This window comes from Diabrotica undecimpunctata, chromosome 7, assembly GCF_040954645.1.
Source record: "Diabrotica undecimpunctata isolate CICGRU chromosome 7, icDiaUnde3, whole genome shotgun sequence".
Lineage (NCBI taxonomy): Eukaryota > Metazoa > Arthropoda > Insecta > Coleoptera > Chrysomelidae > Diabrotica > Diabrotica undecimpunctata.
This window is the reverse complement of record NC_092809.1, coordinates 51102268-51116992: the sequence shown is the minus strand read 5'-3', so window position 1 is coordinate 51116992 and position 14725 is coordinate 51102268. Positions and strand designations below refer to the sequence as shown.

Below are 14725 nucleotides of genomic sequence, written 5' to 3'. Positions count from 1 at the left end.
TCAAAACTACAAATTGGTCAACCTATGGCATTAACATTAATGGCAACAAGTAAAACCACCTCAGATTCGCTGACGACATAGTGATATAGCGAGCACATTCGAGGAACTGCAAATTATGATGGGGGAACTAGCAGCCAGCTCCCAATACGTCGGCCTAAAAATGAATATGAAAAAAACAAAAATAATGACAAACACAGATGACCCCAGACGTATAACTATAAATGGCAGTGAGATAAAACAAATCCATGAATATATCTACCTAGGCCAAATCCTGAAACTTGACAAAGAGAACCAAAGTGCGGAAATTACTAGAAGAGCAAGACTAGCATGGGCAGGATTTGGAAAACTTAGTTGGATACTTAAGAACTGCAAAATACCCCAATACTTGAGGTGCAAAGTGTTCAACCAATGCATTCTTTCTATCATCATGACATAAAGATGTCAAACCTGGACCCTAACCAAGCCAAACATGAATAAACTAGCCACAACAGAAAGAACAATGGAAAGAGCAACAAAAATTGCCAAACTTAAATGGAGCTTCGCGGGCCACACAGCTAGACAAAAAGACCAACGTTGGAATACTACAATACAACATTGGAGACCTTACGAAAGTAAACGACCAAGAGGAAGACCACAGATGAAATGGGTTGATGACATTAAAAGAATAGCCGGAACAAATTGAATAGATGTTGCTCAGGATAGAGACCGATGGAAGGAGTTGGGAGAGGCCTATGTCCAAACATGGACGACAGAAAGCTAAGAAGAAGAAGAAGAAGTTTTTCTGCGTCATTGATTGAATCCCTATGCCTTTCAACGTTGAGTTTTTTATTTTAATATTTTTTGCTGATCGATTTCTTCCAGTTTTTTGCTTCTATTAACCTCTTAGTTAATTTTTGAAGCGAAGATTCTGTACTGGCGTTGTTTTACTTTTTTGTCTCTAGAGTAAATTGTTGAGGCGAGCGTCAAAAAACTAGCCCCACATGAAGGCGTCGTCACAGCGTCATAGAATAGCGGTTTTTGACATCGATTCACTATTCTCGATCAATTCGTTTCTGGTCATCATATAGTTACTCTAAGCAGGTTTAAATTAAAAACGGCATGAAAATAACTAACAAAATATAGACTTTAAATGAGATGTAAAAAATTGAAAGAATATCTGTCATTAAAAGATTCGATTCGTGACGATTGTCAAAATTTAATAAAAGTCATAGATGCCATCCGATTAATAGCAACATTGACTCGTCTGTTTAAATTTTAATAATAATTCTAGTTTTAATTTCATGTAGACACAATTGTCATTTTTAGACATATTTAATTTATATAACAATTATATTTACTAATGATATTTATTTATATTTTAATATTAATATTTGGTCTGAATTTGACAGGTTTGTCATAAGTAAACAACGTATAATTCTATGCTTTGTTAATACGTTAACAGGTGGCGGTAGGAGCAAACATAATATTGTATTGATTTATGTTTAAACATAGTATGAAGTTCCGCTGTTCCACTTTTTTTATTTTTCCTCTTTAGATGGACTTACTTATTATTCCAAATGTTACTCACAATTTTTTTAGTAAAGAGTTATCTGTTGTCTTATTTCATCATTTTAAATAAGTTGCTTAACCCTAATATTAATAAACAAAATTTAGCATTCGGAAACAAACAATAATACAATATAAGTCTATAGTATGTGGAGAACAGGAAGTCTTCGAGGCTATCATTGAAGGATCTTGTATGACACGCTTCAATCATGTGGTTAACGGTTTGTTTAACATCTCCACATTCATATTTAGAGAATTGCACTCTTTTTGCTTTTCTTTATCAGTTTCTTGGAAAATTTCCTCTCATATTTTCTGTACATTGTTCTTTTTCCTTATGTATCCATTCAATCCCTCCCGTTCACAATCAACTTCTTGTTGTCTATTTTTGTCGGTTTTCCTTTACTTTTTTTTTCTTTTGCTATTTTAGTTATTTCTTTCTGTGTTTATTTTTCTTTTAAATTTATATCAGTATTTATGTAGGTGCAGTTTTTATGGTGCTTCAGCTTACTTTTATTATTCAATATTTCAATTTTATCCGTGAAGGTCTCTGTTTTTTATATCGTAGAGAGTTTCTCCTATTTTTGTTGCGTTTCTTAGCTTTATTTGCGTTTGCAGCTTTTGAAATATGAATGCTTCCATGATTTCATTTAGTTTGTTATCATGAATTGTATCTGATCATGATATGATCAAACTGTAACGATAAAACTCCAACTAACATTGGGAGCCAATTGTTTTGGGCTTCAACTAGAACTAGTCTCCCAAGTGTAGGTACTTATTCTTCTTGTAGTACCTTCTCCTATCAGAGGTTGGCTATCATTCTCTTAGGTTTCTCAGCCAGGAAATTCTTCGTCTTCCTATGGATCTTTTACCCTTGATTTTACCTTGCATTATGAGCCTTAATATCTCATATTTCACACCTCTGGTAATGTAACCTAAATATTCCAGCTTTCTTGTTTTGATGTGATTTATGACCTCGCAATCCTTTTGTAGCCTTCTTAACACTTCTGCATTTGTAACTCGTTAGGTCCATGGTATTTTCAAAATCCTTCTATAGCACCACATCTCAAATGATTCCAAATTCTATATATTATCAACTTTTAGTGTCCAGCTTTCCATTCCATATAACAAAGTCGAGAACACGTAGCATTTTAAGGCTCTTATCCTCAGATCCAGAGGAAGGTCTCGATTGACAAACATTGTTTTTATTAGTGTAGGTACATATTATCTTAAATGCAAATCTGAAGAAAAAGAAATAACAAGCATAAATAAAATATGATATTAACTAATCATATTTTTTACTACTACTACTAAGGATTTCCACAGTTTTCACTGTCTTCCTTCACTCAACCGTTTTCTCCAATTTTCCCTGTCATTCCAGTCTCCATCTTGCAGGGTTCTTTTTTCCATAGCCTCGTCGATTTCATCTCTGAATGACCTTCGGGGTCTTCCTCTCTTTCTTCTTCCAATCGGGCTCCATTCTGTGATTTTGTTTATCCAGCGTCCTCTGTCCGCTCTTCTGACGTGGCCGTACCAGGATAGTCTCTTCTCCTCTATATAGTCGATTATATCTGATTGCACTCCCATTCTCCGCTTAATCTCTGCGTTTTCAATTCTGTCTCTTTTTGTAAGTCTACAGCTTCTCCTCAGAAACTCCATTTCTACTGCTCTTATTCTACCTCTATTTCTCTTGTTTATTGTCCAGTTTTCGGACCCATATGTCAGGATACTTCTTGTCAGGGTGTTATATATTCTCTTTTTTGTCTTTATCGTAATGTTCTTATCCCACAACACTGAGTTTAGTTGTCTTATACAGTTTCTTGTTTGTCTCAGTCTGTTGTTTATATCTTTTTCTGTTGTTCCCTGGTTCGATATTATGGTTCCTAAATACTTGAATTTATCTGTTCCATTTATTTGTCTTCCCTCGTCTATCTCTAGGTTTCTCATATCCTTGTTTTCTGTTGTTAGGTATTCGGTTTTCTCTAAGTTTATTTCCATTCCGTTGTTTTTATATTCTTCTTCTAGTTTTCTGAGCATAAAGCTGAGATCTTCTTCATCTTGTGCGATGACTACTTGATCGTCGGCAAAACTTACGGTGTATAGGTATTCGTCTCTTACTGGTATGCCCATTCCTTCGCACTTTCTCCTCCATGGTTTGAGTGTCTTTTCCAAGAATATTTTAAACAGAGTAGGGGGACGTAGCACAGCCTTGTAGAAGTCCTTTTGTCGTCTTAAATGGATTGTAGGCTTTATTTCCACATTTAATAGCTACTTTGTTTTCTTTGTATAGTGCTTTAACTGCTTTTATTAGTGTTTGTCGGATTCCGAGATCATTCATTGCTTCCCATAATTTGACTCTAGGTATTGAGTCATATGCTTTCTTTAGATCAACAAAGGCCAGATGGACCGGTCTACCTTTTGCCATTTTCTTCTCTATCAGTTGTTCTAATGTGTACGTATGATCTAGGCATGATTTTCCTACTGTGAACCCTGCTTGGTCTTCTCCAATTTTTCCTATTATTTCAGTTTCTAGTTTTTCTTTAATAATTTTCCTGTAAAGTCTACCTACCGACGATATTATACTAATTCCTCTATAGTTTTCACATTTTTTCCTGTTTCCTTTCTTATGTATGGATGTGATGTATGCTTGTGTCCATTCCGCAGGTATTTCTTCTCCATTTAGTCCTCTTTCGAACATTCTATGTAGCATGTAGCATATTTTTTATACCTTAAAATTGAAATGAAATTTTAATATTAATAAAAAAATTAATCCTGCCTAAAGATGTACAAAACGTGAAAATGATACTTATAGGGGTGTAGGATTGAGTTATAGAGCTAGTACTTTCAGAGCTTCAGAGCTAGTATCAAAACGGCCACAGCAAGCATCATCGACGGGAGATGGTTTTTGATAACTGGTTCTCATAAGACACCCAACTCTCACTTATGGCTCCACGTGCCACACGCCATATAACTGGATTGGTCTGCAGACTAAACTAAGTAAAGGCAGCCAGATATTGGTATAGATGGTCCCGTTTAAATCTATCAACAGCTTTCTTGAGAAGTAAAATATACAAAAATATAATAGAATTGATTGGTACATATACTCAATGACATTAGAAGTGTTACACCTAGAAGGAATACATTCTTGAACCTAATTTTTTGGCAACAGAATGACAACATTTAAAACATGCTATCATAACAATATTAATGTTTTATCTTTTCTACTTTTTGTAAAAATAAAGTTTTAAATAACTAAACTTTTAAATAAACTTAAGTTTAAACTGAGTTAGTTATCATAGAAGATGTATTTCAATTATTCATATTGTTACATTAAATTTAATTATTTAAAGATTGTTAAAGTATGCCAATATTAAACACATTAACTAACTTTGATATCTAAAATTTTAAAAAAATTTTAGAGACATTCATTATTATCAGCTTATTTCATAAAACTGGATAACTTAACATACAGTATTTAAAAATAGAAGAAGAACTGTCACACTTTAACCTACATTTGTCAAATTTACCTCTAAAATCTAATAGATAACATAAAAACTCATTGTCTCCAAGTAGGAGATGTAGTGCATTCAAGTCCCCCTTTTTTAAATTTAATGTTTTCTTTCGTTCCCCTTTTAAGTGTTTTCTGTGTGTCTTAAATTGTCCTTAATTTTTAATTATTAATTTTTAATTTTAAATACTTGACTTTGCAATCATTTGCCATATATAACAATAGAAGTTTATCAAAGAAATTTGATAATTACAAGTTGAAAGAATTGCACACCCACACAATTTGTACATCTAATCACATTCATTATCTTACAACTGTCACCTTCATAAAATAAAATCTCAATAAATAACACACATTTCATAAATATATCTCTAGAATAAATATAAATAACTTTTAAATAACTCAATGGTATGGAACATTACTTTCATCTAACAAACAATCACATTACACCTATCTCTACTTCATTGGATAAAATATGTCTCCTCAAGAACTTCCCCGTTTACTGTCAAACAATTACAATAGCAGACTTAAGTTCTCTATTCAACAATACAGGATAGTTTGAACCATGTTCTTTCAACCATCAATTAATAGAGTACCGGCATGTAAGTAATGTTTTATTTATTTGTTCATTTATTAATTTATTACAATTTAATAGACTATTTTACCAATTTGTGGATCTTACCTTGTCTGCTTAAACATTTTATTCATTTTGAAAAACCACAGACATGTAATATTGGCATAATTACTGTAATTTATATCATCTATCTTTGTTTATCTTTATTAGACAACACCCTAATATGGGTTTATTATTTCAGCATTTATTTAACTTTGTATCGAGACCTGAAGATGCTTTGCATGTTGTAGAAAGCGAAACCGGTCGTCTGGATAGTTAAACTAAATTGATGGTGAGTAAGTCTAATTTATTATTTCTTTTACCTTTTATTAAGTTTTACCTTTAAATTTTTTTGTGAAGATACCGATTTGTAAAAACCGGTTTGATAGAAATTTTTAGTTATTATTCCTCAGTCTAATTGTATTCAGTGTAAGAAAATGTCTCGAGTTCGAAGACATCAAAATTATCACCATGTAAGCAATTTTTTTTGACAGGGGCAGAATTATTGCGTATATGGGTTTGTCGTATCGCCAAATAGGCCGTCGCGTTAATTGTACGGCAATGACGGTTATACGTGTCTGTCGTGTGTGGACAAACGAAGGTAGATGAACACGAAGAAGACCTACTGGTCAACCAAGGCGTACCACAGAGCGTCAAGATAGGCGCTTTAGATTACTTGCTCTGCGAGACCGTTTTGCTACTACGCGTCAAATTGCTGACCAATGGTTTGGAGTAGTAGGTAGACCTGTTAGTAAGCGTACACTATATCGTCGCATTCGAGCCTTTGGACTGGTTTCATTCCGCCCACGACTAGTGCTTCCTTTGACTGCGGATCACTATCATCAACGTTTGAATTGGTGCAGAGAACTGCAGCATTGGGTGGCAGAATGGCGTAATGTAGCATTCAGCGGTGAATCAAGATTCTGTTTAGGAACGCATGATGGTCGTAGGATGGTAAGACATGTACACAGGACAGTTGGAGTAATGGTTTGGGGGGCTATTGCCTATGGTAGCCGATCACCACTTATGTTTATTCGAAGCAATATGACAGCTGCGCGTTATGTTGATGACATCTTACAAACCAGTTTACTGCCTTATCTCGACGGCCGTCGAGACGTCCTTTTTCAGCAAGACAACGCGCGTCCCCATATTACTCGTCAAACTATGGACTTTCTCCAAGAAGCTGGCGTTAATGTTTTGCCGTGGCCACCCCGTGCTCCGGATTTAAATCCTATCGAACATGTATGGGATATGATGGGAAGGAGACTGTCCACTTTCCACCATCCTCCACAGACTCTGGCACAGTTAATACATGAAGTTCAAGTTGCTTGACACGAAGTGCCACAAGCAGACATCGATCATCTCATTTTGTCAATGCCTAGACGTATACAGGAGTGTATTCAGCTGCGGGGTCGCCAAACACATTATTAATTTTTTTTAATTACTTGTTAATAAAAATTCTTGACAACTTATCGTTTCATTCTTGATGTAAATCTACCATGTTGCCAAAAAATTAAGTTCAAGAAATTATTCCTTCTGGGTGTAACACTTCTAATGTCACTGAGTATATATTGTGTTTCAAAAAACAACAACAACTTTGCACATTCTCGAAATGCTTTGTTTATTTTCTGCTAATTTCTTTGAAGTTGTTTAAAAGATTTAAAAGATTTGAGTCGGCAGTTAGAAGCGTAAATGAATGATTTATAATAAAATAAACATTTTACATAAAATTTAGTTTATTAGGAGCTTTGTCGATTTAGTATTCTATGCGTTTAGTAATACAGAATAGTTTGTCAGCTTACTGCGCAGTTAAAAGAACATTAATAGTGTTGCATTTAATTAACATAAAACAATTGCTTATAATTAAATTTAAAAAAATCGAAGGGCGCCTATACTAGTTTTGCAGGCGAGCATCTCATATCCTAGCACTGAGACTAAATATAAGAAAAGTATTTTTACTTATAAACGAGAATTAATATCAGTATAACAAGATAGAAGTATATGAAGAAGAATAAAGTCACAGAAAATGATAATATAATCTACAGAAACATATTACCGCGTAAATATAAATACATATCGCATTTCACGTTTGACAAAGTTCACATCTTTATTTCAAGTGATATCAATCGATCGATCATATTATTTCCTTTTCTTCATTTTTCAACGACGCCCTTGATTTTAAAAAGACTTTTTCTTTGATCAGGCTGTGGGAGCGGATAATACTGCGGCCTGAAGAGCACAATAAATAAAAGAGTCGAAAGCAATCATTTTATTTACAGCAGATAATGGATATTTATTTAATTTGTTACACCGAAGATTACATTTTTTCGCTCCGTACAAATATTTTTATAGAGTTAATGGTGTTGGGATATATAAATTGAGTTGTCGTTTTGGAATCTGAGAAGAAATGTTCGGTTGGGGAAGAAAATATCACTTCCTGAAATAGCTTTAGCAAATCTTTTGGACTTGCCATAAATAAAATATTTACGCTTGATGAGAAAAATGGTAATATTTAAAGAGCTGTGGATTAGTAAGGTAATAAAAATGTAAGTTTTTCTTTGACGTCGCATAATTCCTATAAGCAGACCCATATACAGTTGAGTCCATGGTTCTTTACCCGTGCGTCATTAATATCTGGCGAGATAAACCACATTCTTTTTATCTAAAATCATTGTCTTTCATTCATGAAAATAACGACAAACCAGCTACCGCCTGTTATTAAGTAAAGACACATGTTATTTTTATGAACGCTCTAGACTCAGTACATCGAAAAAAGATAGATATAATTTGTGACGTTTCTGGTTTGTTTACTTGTCTGTCAGTTTATTGGATTTTATGCTGTTTTTTTTTTGTCCTGTTTTTGCATTTAGAAGTTATTTATATTGGACAAACAGTTGTTTTCAAAACTAATTTTATATTGGAGTTTGAAATTGTATGGTAAGTGTATTTTATTTTGCCATTAATTTACATACAAAGTTAACCTGACTGACACAGTTAAGAAATAGTTTTGTTTAAGTTTCCACAGAAGTAAAAGAAATGAAAAAAAGAAAATATTTTATTGAATTTTTTTAGATTATGCCTAGAAAAACTCTTACCTCACAAGTACAAGATCTCGTGTTAAATTCAATCGAGTACTTTGAATTAGAAAAAAGGAATGTAGTCCAGTCGTCAGAGAGTTGACCCCTAAAAATCATACGAGAACAAGCTGAACTTTGCAGAGAATATTAATTTTGGGACAATAAAAAAGATGCAAAAAGTTTACCACATTTACCCCCGGGTTTCCAACTAAAACCCCCCTCGCAGGGGGGTAAAAACGGAGAAAAATCGATTTACCAAGAATCTGTACACCGTAGAAAAAAATGTTTTAAATAAAAAATGTAGCTGAGATAATTTTAAACAAAAATGTTTATAAGCATTTTTTGTGTAGAATAGACCGTTCTCATAGAAACAACGCTTGAAGTGACCGTCGATTTTGCATGTTCAAATCAAGTCCAAATAAATTGTATATCTTTAGATCCAAATGTCCTATCGACAAAAATCAACATGAGTTTTAAAGGCAAAGAGCTCAGCTTTCGTATGCAGTTTTTGTATTTTGCGGCGAATAAACTCAGATTTTATAAAGGTGTTAAATAAATTAACGTGGCGCTATTTTGCCATTTTTTACGATTTTTGTGAGAGCAATAAAATTCATTAGTTTCATTGATTATTTTTAGTAAAATTTTAATTTTTAAATTTTAATTGTGATAACAAATATGAGACATGTGATTTGAAATTTGAATAAAAAACACAGAATTTAATGTTTTACATTACAAACGATCACACGTCACGGGAAATGATTTAAGAAGACGGTTTTGGTTATTGCAGAAGTTCTGCTCTTTTGAAGAACGTCTAGTGTAATTGAAAAAAAAAAGTTTTAAAGGTTTTAGATCGTTTGTTGTATGAAAGTTTAAATCCAGCATTTTTTAAGCATATTTCAAATGCCTCACATTTGTTGCCAAAACTTAAAACTAAAATTCTATGCTATAGGTTTTAAAGGTGAGGCTCTAGTAATCGAAACTTTGTAGTGGCCAGTCAATGAAAGGGATAGATTGTATTGATCATAAAAATGGCAAAAAGTCACCACGTTTATTTATTTAACACCTGTATATAATCTAAGTTTATTTGCGGCAAAATACAAATACTGCACTTGAATCAAAAGATATCGAATTTTTGCCGTCGAGCTGATACAAATTTTATTGAACATTGATTTTGCGTGCGTAACTGACATGCAAAATCGACGGTCGCCTCACGCGTTGTTTATAAGAGAACTGCAATGGTGGTTTTAGGGGGAAGCCCGGGGGTGAAAGTTGTAAACTTTTTTGCATCTTTTTTGGGGTCCCAAAATTAATATGCTCGGCAAAATTTAGGTTGTTCGTATGATTTTTAGAGGTTCAGTGGCATTTTCGTCTCTGACGACTGGAGTAATGGGGGAGCGTTAGAACCGTTGTCATCTGTTCAAGATGTACAAAAATTACAATTTTCAAATGTGCACTATTATAAAGTTTTAATAATGACAAGCATAATATATTATTAATATTATTTATTTGCTAACTTTATTACATAACAAACTATTTATAATCAGGAACATTTTATTTTTGGTTTTTTTTCAATTTGAATTAGAAATATTAATAATATTTTAACTTTGTTTTAGATGGTAGCAGCTGCATTTAAATTGGTGAGAAAAACAGTATCAATATACGAAAAACAAAAGAAAAAAATCCTGTTTTATCTTCTCCTGGAAAAAGCAGACCTCGTTTCAAAACGAAAGCTACTGATTTACCTAAGGGCAGTAAAATGGCAATTCGAAATATAATATATAAGATGTACCAAGATAGTAAGAAGTCAAACTTTCTGTTGAAAATTACGAGAAGGACTTGTAACAGTAATGTATTAAAATAATTAACTTCTTAAACAAATATGTAACCCTTGAAGCATTGATCAATGAGCTGCAGAAATTGTTTCTACAAGTAAAACATCCTTGAGTGGATTATAAAGATAGAAAGAAATAAAATATTTGGGCTTTCAATTTAAAAAACGTGATCATCAAAGAGCTTTAATTGAAAGAAATCATATCGCAGCACAACGAGCGTGTTTCTTATGTAAATACATGGAAAACAGAAATAGTACATATCCACGAGAAGTTGTATTTTAAGACAAAACGTGGATTTTTTCTAGGATGACAAGAGCAGAAGTGTACGTAAGTCAGGTGGCTATGATGAAAAAAGATTTATTGTGGTTCATGCCGGTTCAGTAAAAGGTTTTATTTTAGACGCCAGTTTGTTATTTTGTTCCAAATCGTTGACTGCAGATTATCGCGGTAAAATGAATAGTACAATATCATGAATAAACAACTTTCCGCTAAATGGTTAAAATGAGACATTATAGTTTGGTTGAAGAAATACAATATTAATTTTGATGAACATCAGTTAAAACCAGAATTGTTACAATTGGCCAAGATGAATCGACAAAATATATATATATATATATATATATATATATATATATATATATATATATATATATATATATATAAATATATTGTAGATGGATTGATAGGTGAACTTGGACACGAAGTGCTTAAATTGTCACCATATCACCCAGATTTTAATGCTATCGAATTACTATGGGCAGATTGCAAGACTTACTATAATACATGTATTGGCAGAGATAGATATAGAAATAAATATGTTTTAAGTATGTGGAAGGGAACAATTCAAAAGTATAACCATGTCGCCGCATAAAAGTGTGTAGAACGAACGAACAAATTAATGGAACAGTGGTTTATTTGAGAAAAAAAGATGTGTAATATTAGTATCGCACCTGTAATAATTAACATTGAAAAATTATTGACACTTTTCTGTGTGCTGTAAAGCAAGGGACCACAGAAACATAAAAAAAAGAAGATTAAATGTTAAAAATAGTCAAGGTAAATTGGTTAATTGTGTATTATTATTTATATTTCATAAGTTTATTAGAACATGTTTTTACATTTCACCACATATGTCAAAATTGAAAGTTTCATTATACCATATCGTTAAAGCATTTTTCGTTTCATCGAAACCCAGACGTCAACTGTATGTTTTCGCTTTCACCAAATCATTAAAACATTTATCATGGTTTAGAAAAGAATATCCAGATGATACAAAACTAAAAAAATACTTTAATCTGTTAACTATACCTGAAGTTCTGGCCCAAGCTGATGAACTACACGATGAAGAAAAATTTCTCGACGTTTATGAGCTGTTAGACAGAATACGTTTTATAAACGATCCCGAAGTACTATGGAGAATAGCAAGAGCTTTGTACAACTTAAATTTAGGTAAAGACTTAAATAAACAAATTAGGTTTATTATGATGGATGAAGCGTTATTTGTTTTGGAGACAGCACTTGGAAATGGAGGGTCCCAAAACGCAGAAGTCCATAAATGGATGGCTATTATTCTGGACACTCATTATGGCTTGATTAATCTCGAAAACAGGGTGAAATATGCGTCAATGGTCAGAAATCATCTAGAAAAAGCCTGTGAATTAAATCCCGATGACTTTACATCCTATTACATGATGGGAAACTGGTGTTACCAAATGTGTCGTTTAACTAAATTTCAACGATTCATAGCGAAATATTTTCTAGCTACTGAACCGCCTGTGTCTGAATATGAAGTAGCTTATAAATATTTACAACGTGCAGAAGAACTACGGCCGAGAACGGTACTAGCAAATTTGTATTTATTGGGTGATACGTGTAAACAGATCGGTCAGTATTTCAAAGCAAAATATTACTTGAACTTGGCCGTTAATTTAAAGTCAAATAATGAAAATGATAAACATATAGCTCTCCAAGCAAAAAATTTATTAAAAAAATTACAAAGATATGAATTGGGAAGAAATGTTCTATTTTATGATCCATTAAGTTTTAATGATCAAATTTAAAATTTATTCATTGTATCGAATTTTTTTATTAGTTTATTATATATAAATATAGATTATACAACATTATTCATATGAGCTTTTAAAGTATTTGGTAATGAAATAGAATGATTAGACAAACAACGTCTTTGTTACTAAATATATCTCCAAGTACAGAGGAACCTATCTAAAACTTATCAAAACAGCTAAAAAATTGTACTATGAGAATCGTCTGGGAAGCTCTAAAAATATTGCAAGGGAAACTTGGTCCATAATAAACGATCTTCAAAATAAAACTAACATAGCTCAAACATTTTCTCTTCCAAACCCTGAAAATCTAAATGAATACTTCGTTAATGTGAGTAAAAATATAACATCAGCTATTTTGCTACAAGAAGATCCTATTTCCTATCTCCCCAGTTTAAAAAAGGTCTCGAATTTATTCTTTATAAGACCAGTTGATAAATCTTAACTGATCCAAACAATCAGTAGTATCAAAAGCAAATCTTCCTGTAGTACTGATGGACTATCCATAAAAATTTTCTTAAATATTCCAAATAATGTGTTGGAAGTCCTGGTCTCACTAATTAAGACCTGATCTCATTCATTCTGATTTCTCTTCATAAGAGTGGTGAAAAATCTAATATAGCAACTATAGACCTATTGCCCTACTACCGGTCCTATCCAAAATTATTGAGACACTTATAAAAGCACGACTTATGTCTTTTCTCGTTAAAAACAACATTTTATCACAAAGTCTATCGCAAGGTCTATCAAGTACTACATAATAATCTTTATACTGCCACTGTTTTTGTGACTATGCCAAAGCTTTTGATTATGTAAATCAAGACATTTTGATAAAAAAAAAACTAAATTTCTACGGAATTTGAGGTATTTTTTTGAATTGGTTCCAATCTTAATTGAAGAATAGGAAACAACTAGTTAGAGCAAATCATACTGACTCTAGTCACAAAAGCATGGTATGTGGAGTACCACAAGGTTCAGTACTGGGTCCTCTACTTTTTTTTATCTTTATAAATGACATCACTAACTTAAAAATCGATGGAAAAATTTTTATTTTTGCTGATGATACCAGTATTACCTGGAGGAACTCTAATATTGCAACTCTTCATGCAATTATAACTTCTGATCTACTTAAAATAAACAACTGGTCCGACTTTAATATACTCTCTTTTAACGTGGATAAGACAGTAGCATTATCCTACAAAGGAGCTCTTTAAACCTTGCTTCTTAATCAGATCAGTATTGTTGATTCTGTAAAATTTCTTGGTATTTTTATAGACAGCGACCTTAAATGGTCCCTTCATATCGATTTGTTAAATAAGAAACTAGCCTCAGCCTGCTATGCAAAAAGATCTGTTTCAAAGGAAATTAATTTAGCATCTTCCAAAATAATATACTTTACTTTGTTTGGGTCTAATCCCCGATATAGCCTTTCTTTTTGGGGTTCTATTACAATTGCCCAATCTGATTTTTCTATTCTGATTCTGATTTCCTACACGAAAATTAACGTGGATAAGACAGTAGCATTATCCTACAAAGGACTCTTCAAACCTTGCTTCTTAATAACAGCCAGATCAGTATCGTTAATTCTGTAAAATTTCTTGGTATTTTTATAGACAGCAACCTTAAATTATCCCTTCATGTCGATTTGTTAAGTAAGAAACTAGCCTCAGCCTGCTATGCTATAAAATCTGTTTCGAAGGAAATCAATTTAGCATCTTCCAAAATAACATACTTTTCTTTGTGCGAGTCTTATCTGCGATATGGCCTTTTTTTGTGGTTCTGGTACAGCTGCCCAATCTGATTTTTCTATTCTGATTCTGATTTCCTATTTTTTAATTACAAAAAAGAGCAATACGGTATCTTTTTGGCCTCAGTAGAATAATGTATATTTTAGAAACTGTTTACTTAATTCGTAAACACCTACATGTTTTTCCAGCAATACCTAACCCTGACTACTTCACCAGAAATTCAAGCTTTGATGTGTATTTGCCGATCCCGTCTACTGATTTAGTAAAGAAATCTATATTTATATTTGGCCAAAAATTATACAACCATCTCCCATTGCAACTTAAATCTACAACTTCTTTCCT

At 32.6% G+C, this 14725-nt stretch overlaps 1 protein-coding gene across 1 annotated transcript; it reads left to right on the top strand.

Moving 5' to 3' along the window:
- Positions 1–11674: 11674 nt before the first annotated feature.
- On the top strand, positions 11675–12725 carry LOC140446728 (regulator of microtubule dynamics protein 1-like). Its single transcript, XM_072539319.1, has one exon. The coding sequence runs from the start codon at positions 11703–11705 to the stop codon at positions 12630–12632; it is 930 nt and encodes a 309-aa protein (XP_072395420.1). The 5' UTR covers positions 11675–11702; the 3' UTR covers positions 12633–12725.
- Positions 12726–14725: the final 2000 nt, after the last annotated feature.